This window comes from Macaca nemestrina, chromosome 10, assembly GCF_043159975.1.
Source record: "Macaca nemestrina isolate mMacNem1 chromosome 10, mMacNem.hap1, whole genome shotgun sequence".
NCBI classification, from domain to species: Eukaryota; Metazoa; Chordata; class Mammalia; order Primates; family Cercopithecidae; genus Macaca; species Macaca nemestrina.
This window is the reverse complement of record NC_092134.1, coordinates 75,711,095-75,717,685: the sequence shown is the minus strand read 5'-3', so window position 1 is coordinate 75,717,685 and position 6,591 is coordinate 75,711,095. Positions and strand designations below refer to the sequence as shown.

The 6,591-nt window shown below is 46.5% G+C and overlaps 1 protein-coding gene across 5 annotated transcripts in view; it reads left to right on the top strand.

Moving 5' to 3' along the window:
• Positions 1-1,249: 1,249 nt before the first annotated feature.
• The window catches only part of LOC105474084 (OS9 endoplasmic reticulum lectin), a 28,622-nt gene continuing 23,280 nt past the window's right edge, over positions 1,250-6,591 (top strand). For 2 of the 5 annotated variants that reach the window (XM_011728409.2, XM_011728408.2), the window contains exons 1-5: positions 1,261-1,511; positions 1,938-2,114; positions 3,303-3,366; positions 3,488-3,564; positions 3,795-3,893. In XM_011728409.2, coding sequence (XP_011726711.1) covers positions 1,350-1,511; positions 1,938-2,114; positions 3,303-3,366; positions 3,488-3,564; positions 3,795-3,893 — 579 coding nt within the window. In that variant the 5' untranslated portion in view covers positions 1,261-1,349. Of the gene's footprint in view, positions 1,512-1,937; positions 2,115-3,302; positions 3,367-3,487; positions 3,565-3,794; positions 3,894-6,591 lie in introns of all 5 variants that reach the window. The other 3 variants (XM_011728404.2, XM_011728406.2, XM_011728407.2) reach the window with 3 other exon arrangements.

Below are 6,591 nucleotides of genomic sequence, written 5' to 3'. Positions count from 1 at the left end.
GTAAATACAGGGTTTCACCACATTAGCCAGGCTGGTCTTGAACTCCTGACCTCAAGTGATCCGCCCACCTCGGCCTCCCAAAGTTTTGGGATTACAGGCATGAACCACCGTGCCCAGCCAATTTTTAAATGTTTTATTTTTGGTGGTTTTTTTTTTTCCCCACTCCGTTGCAATTTATGTTTCCTCTCATTTGCTTTTTCCTTGTTTGTTTTTGTTTCTTACTTGTATATTAAAGTCCTTCCTTAAACGTCTAATGATCTCTGGCTATTTATTTTGAAGAGTAAGAACACTAAAACGCTGATTGGAAAGTGAAATGAGGGCTGGGGCACCTAGGCCAAAGTCTTACATGTGGAATTCATTATAATTATCTACATCATTAAGAGAATTCTGATGAGGGTATCTTTGGGATTTTTCTTTGGAGCTGGTGAGATTCCCCAGAGAGGATTTTCCAAAGGTATAATCAGGCTCTTGTTTACCTTTGTTTCGTAATCAATATTCTCAAGTTTGCTAAACCAGTTACCATTCTTCGGTTCGATTTCCAGCTTCCAAAATGTTGCTGTTGTTGTCTCCTTTCCCTTTCTTACGGCCTGGAGAGTAATACATAATTCCACCTTTAACTGGAAGCCCCTGTATGTATGTATGTATGTACTCACTCATTCGAGACCCGGTTTCGCTGTGTTGTGCAGGCTGCACTTGAACTCCTGAGCTCGGGAGATCCTCCTGCCTCAGCTTCCGGAGTAGCTGATACCACAGGTGCGTGCCACCGCGTCTGACTGCCCGCATTATTTCTCTAGGATAGTTTTTTTGGAGGTCAACTGCAGGATCGTATAGGAAGATTTTGACACAAATTTTCTTATTGCCCCAAAGCAATATGTATATATGAAAAGAGGTAAGCGTCTGTATAATAATTATTTGTTTTGCAACAAGCATTGAATAACTTTCACGGGCACTGCGCAAGTTACCTATCTGCCTCAATACTCCGCCCAGCGGTGGGCAGGTACAAACATCTGAAAAAGCAATGAGATGCGCATGACATTTAGGCGAAGACAGAGGGCAAACATAAAAGGGCCAAGCGCATAGACCACGCCTCTGAAATTGGGGTAGGCGAGAGGGGTTTGATCTTGTCGATGATTGGCTGGTCTCTGACCAATCACAGACCGCAATTGATTTTTCTAATCGTCGTGATCCACCTCCCCGGGGCCTTGAAGCTACGTTTACAAATAGGAATAGGGTACGTGGGAGGGATAGAACATATAGCCAATAAAATCATGTGGCGCCGATGGGCGTGTTGAGGCCGCTGCCAGGCTTAGGGCGGAAACAGATTCTCTGGATAAGCGGGGGAACGAAAGATGGCGGCGGAAACGGTGCTGTCCAGTGTGTTGGGACTGCTGCTTCTGGGACTCCTGTTACCCGCAAGTCTGACTGGCGGTGTTGGGAGCCTGAACCTGGAGGAGCTGAGTGAGATGCGTTATGGGATCGAGATCCTACCGTTGCCTGTCATGGGAGGGCAGGTGAGAGGCGTATAAGGGGCGAGGGTCCGGGCAGAAGAGGAAGCGAGTAAGAGATAGAGGAAGAAGGGCAGCTCCCGAGTCTGGGGCTGGAGCCTACGGGAAATCGGGAAGAGTAGGTATTGCTTTTACGGTGATCCCTGGGGATCGCAGACTGAGACCCATTCTCTAGGGGCCAGGAATTGGGAGACGTGGGGCTTCCCGCTGTCAACGTTCAGGTCTCAGTTTACTATCGAAACACCGGGACTCCGTTCCCGTGGAGAAATGGGAGCGCCCTCTCGCCTCACCCACTAAATACAGCTGGAGAGCTCGTGGCTTATTCTGTCTTCGACTGAGCTCTTCCCCAGGGTCTGAAGAGGGATTTCGTTGTTTTCCCTGATCCCAGCCTTTCTTTGCTTCCTTGCCCCCCGACCCTCCCTTCTTTCCCAGAGCCAATCTTCGGACGTGGTGATTGTCTCCTCTAAGTACAAACAGCGCTATGAGTGTCGCCTGCCAGCTGGAGCTATTCACTTCCAGCGTGAAAGGGAGGAGGAAACACCTGCTTACCAAGGGCCTGGGATCCCTGAGTTGTTGAGCCCAATGAGAGATGCTCCCTGCTTGCTGAAGGTGAAAGGGACTGGGTTAGATAGAATGAGGGCTTGGGAACTAGCAGTTCATCCGAGAACTGTAGTCCAGTGAATGAGGCAGGATCTAGGGGACCTGTAGTGGTTAAGAAGACCATTGGAGGAGTAGACAGATTACACGGACAAGAAAGAAGCAAAGAATCCTGTAACCATTGATGACACTTTGCTGAATGTAGGAGCAGGTTAGGATAGAAGATCTCAGAAAAGGCCGGGCGCGGTGGCTCACGCCTGTAATCCCAGCACTTTGGGAAGCCAAGGCGGGCGGATCACGAGGTCAGGAGATCGAGACCACGGTGAAACCCCGTCTCTACTAAAAATACAAAAAAAAAAAAAAAAAAAAAAAAAAATTAGCTGGGCGTGGTGGCAGGCGCCTGTAATCCCAGCTACTCGGGAGGCTGAGGCAGGAGAATGGCGTAAACCCGGGAGGCGGAGCTTGCAGTGAGCTGAGATCGGGCCACTGCACTCCAGCCTGGGCGACAGAGTGAAACTCTGTCTCAAAAAAAACCAAAAAACAAAAAACAAAAAAGAAGATCACAGAAAAGGGCTAACGCAAGACTGAGGGTCTGCGTCGGGTAGGAGGAGTACTTTCTTAAGCCTACCTGCTAAAGTCACCCCCTGCCCTATCACTCCACTCCAGTATCCAATTTTATTTTCGTCGTAGCACTTTTCATGATCTGAAATCATATTAACTGAATCAGTTTGTTTATTTTCGGTCTGAATCCCAGCATTAGAATGTAAACTCCATGAGGTCAAATAATTTATCTTGTTCATAGTTGTATTCCCAGTGGCCAGAACAGTGCAAGGAATGTCCAAGAAGTTCAATTAATATTTAATTTTGGGTTCTTCTATGTTTCCCTAATATGATTGCTTCAGGGATACCATAATTTCTTATCTTTATGGAGGGGAAATGAGGATTTAAAAAATCTTTTAAGAGGGAGGAATGGAAAGACCACAAGTGGAAAATAGACTTTAGAGATAACTCTCTACGTCACAGAAGGAAAGCAGCCCTCCCTCCTTACTGAAAGTCTGGAGAATTGAGAGTGGAAGTGAAGGGAAGAGAATTGAGTGTGCAAGTAGATGAGAGGCTATGTGTCTTGGAGCCAGGAGACTCTGATTCCAATAAAAGACGTCTGCACCCCATCCCCCTGATTGTTTAATTTTTAATTGTCAGACAAAGGACTGGTGGACATATGAATTCTGTTATGGACGCCACATCCAGCAATACCACATGGAAGGTAACTCCCTCCTATGTTTTCCTTAAGCCCTCAGCATCGTATCATTGAAGGTAACCTGCCTCCCCAGTTCCCTCCTACTCCTCTTAGGGGTAACAGTGCTTCTCTGTGGCTTCTCTTGCAGATTCAGAGATCAAAGGTGAAGTCCTCTATCTTGGCTACTACCAATCGGCCTTCGACTGGGATGATGAAACAGCCAAGGTGGCAAGAGTGTGGGATTCGGGGAGAAGGGGTTCTGGCCACCGGCTGAAAGCCCTGACAAGAAGGGGAGGGTCAAGATTAGCTGATCTGTTTCTTGGGGCTTGGTGGCCATTAGGACAAAGCTTCCTGGGGGGCACAGGCCATTCTTTTGTCTCTGTGAGGATGCAGTGCCATCCTTCCTCTTTGCTGTCTTTCTCATCTCCCCCACTCCTGCCTCATGTCTTCTCCAGGCCTCCAAGCAGCATCGTCTGAAACGCTACCACAGCCAGACCTATGGCAATGGGTCCAAGTGCGACCTCAATGGGAGGCCCCGAGAGGCCGAGGTTCGGGTGAGTCTTGAGAGAGGAAGTTGACACTCCCATAGGGACAGTTCAGATTCTAAGGGAAGAGAATTGCATCTTATAGTCAGGGGGCTCCCTCCGAGATTTAAAACATATTTCCAGCAGGGCATGGTGGCTCATGCCACCAGCACTTTGGGAGGCCGAGGGGGGCAGATCGCCTGAGGTCAGGAGTTCAAGACCAGCCTGACCAATATGGTGAAACCCCATCTCTTCTAAAAATACAAAAATTAGCTGGGTGTAGTAGCGGGTGCCTGTAGTCCCAGCTACTCAGGAGGCTGAGACAGGAGAATTGCTTGAACCAGGGAGGTGGATGTTGCAGTGAGCCAAGGTTGTGCCACTGTGCTCCAACCTGGGTGACAGAGTGAGACTCTGTCTCAGAAAAGAAAAAAAAATAGCAAAACACATTATTTCCAGGCTGGGCGCAGTGGCTCACGCCTGTAATCTCAGCACTTTGGGAGGCCAAGGCAGGTGGATCACCTGAGGTCACGAGTTCAGGAGCAGCCTGGCAAACATGGCAAAACCCTGTCTCTACTAAAAATATAAAACTAAGCCGGCCATGGCTGTGGGCACCCTGTAATCCCAGCTACTTGGGAGGCTGAGACAGGAGAATAACTTAAACCTGGGAGGCGGAGGTTGCAGTGAGGTGAGATCACGCCATTGCACTCTAGCCTAGGTGACTAGAGCGCAACTCTATCTCAAAATAAAATAAAATAAAACGTGTTTCCAGCTGCCACCTGGACATCATTACCTGGATATTCAGAGGCACTTCAAGTCAACATTTCCCAGATCCTCTTCTCCATACCCCCAACCACACTTCATCTTTTTCCCACATTTCTCCTTTTTGTCACCTCAGCAATAAACCTGAGTGCCATCCTTGACTCTTTCTTCTCCTCTGCATTGTCCCTCCTTTTATTTATTTAATGGCTCTTCAGTGAGGTCTTGCTGTATATGCAGGCATTAGGCTGGGCTCTGGGGATACAATGGTGAGCAAATGTGCAGCCCCTGCCCTCACAGGCTGCATTAGAGGGGAACACAGAATCATAGAAATGAGTCTATAATTATCAACTAAGAAGTGAGATGAAGGAAAGGAATCTAGCTCTCTCAGAGTAAATAAAGCCCGTTTTTCCTACTTCTAGATATCTCTCAAAACTCTCCTATGCTTTCGTGTGGTCGGTACCTTCACTCTTGCCTGCATCCTTGCGAACAGCTTCTTTACAAGTGCCTCTGATCTAGTGGTCCTTAGCTGAGTGGAGGCAGGCAAATATAGAATGCAAAAAGTTCCTTAGGTCATTCTCATGTATTCATAAATATACACACCTGTAAAGAATTACATGACACCTGTCAGAGTTATCTTTCCATAATGCAGATTTGTACCTGCAGTCGTGTGCTGGTAAGTGTTGGACACCCAGATCTCTGTGGGTGTGAGAGGGAACCCCTGATTTGTAAAGTTTGCCAATATCTGTGGTAAAAATACTCCCATGATGCCCAAGTCAAATGATGTTAACTGTCTTGCAGCATTCTCCAAAACTTACCAGTTGGCTCCAACACACCTGTAAGTCTGCATCACTTCTTCGTTCAGTCCTGAAAAACCTTCAGTGTTTCTGCCTTGCACAAAGGCTAAGATCCAAATGTTTCAGCACAGACCAGGGTGGTAGCAGTGGAGGTGATGGGAAGTAGTTGGATTCTGGATATATTTCGAAGGTAGAGCCAATGAGATTTGTTGATGGTTTGGATGTGGGATAGAATCATGGATTACTTCAAGATTTGTGGCTTGAGCAACTGGAATGATGGAATTGTAATTTACTGAAGTGTGAAGGAACAGGTTTGGGGGAGGAAATTAGGTTGGTTTTGGATATTGAAGGTTGAGGTGCCTTTAGACATCCTAGTGGTGATGTCCAGTTGACAGTTGGCTCTGTGATTCTGGAATTCAGGGACAAGTTCTGGGATAGAGATATAAGTACTCATTGTATTTCTGCCACACTGGCCTTTTTCTGTCCTTCAAACCAGTGGGTCTCATTGTTCCCTCTGCCTAGAGCAGTCTCCTGCAGATGTTTGAATGATCAGCCCCATCCCCTCATTCAGGTTATATTCAAGTGACAATTCCCAGGGAACCTAACATAAGCAAACAGACACACATACACACACATGCACCTATTGCTCCTGTCCGAGTAAGCATCCACAGTGTTTTGCATTCTTCAAAGCATGTATCATTACTTGAAATTACTGTATTTGTTTAATTTCTGTCTTCCCTCACTAAGATAAGCTCTGGGAAGGCAGGGATGATGTCTGTCTCGTTTTCTGCTGTATCCACAGCTCCTGGAACAGTGCTTTGCTCAAATAGGTACCTAGAAATTATTCAATGAATGAATGAAATGAATGACAAGCCAGTTCTAATGTCACCTTTCTTGATTAACACAGAAAATTAGTTAGTTGTGTTCCTTCAGCACTTAATAATACAAGCATCCAAACACATATATAATCCGTTATAGCACTTACTTCATTGTATTCTAGTTATTCCTTTGAGTGTTTGTATCTTCAGTTGGCCAAGAACTGAGGTCAAGACTGCATAGCTTCCTCATCTCTGGTGAACATATGCTCTGTGCCAAGCACTAATAGAAACTAGGAACAAAAAGGTGGATGAGACGTAGTCTTGCTTTCAGGAAACATGTTAAATAAACAGCCACAA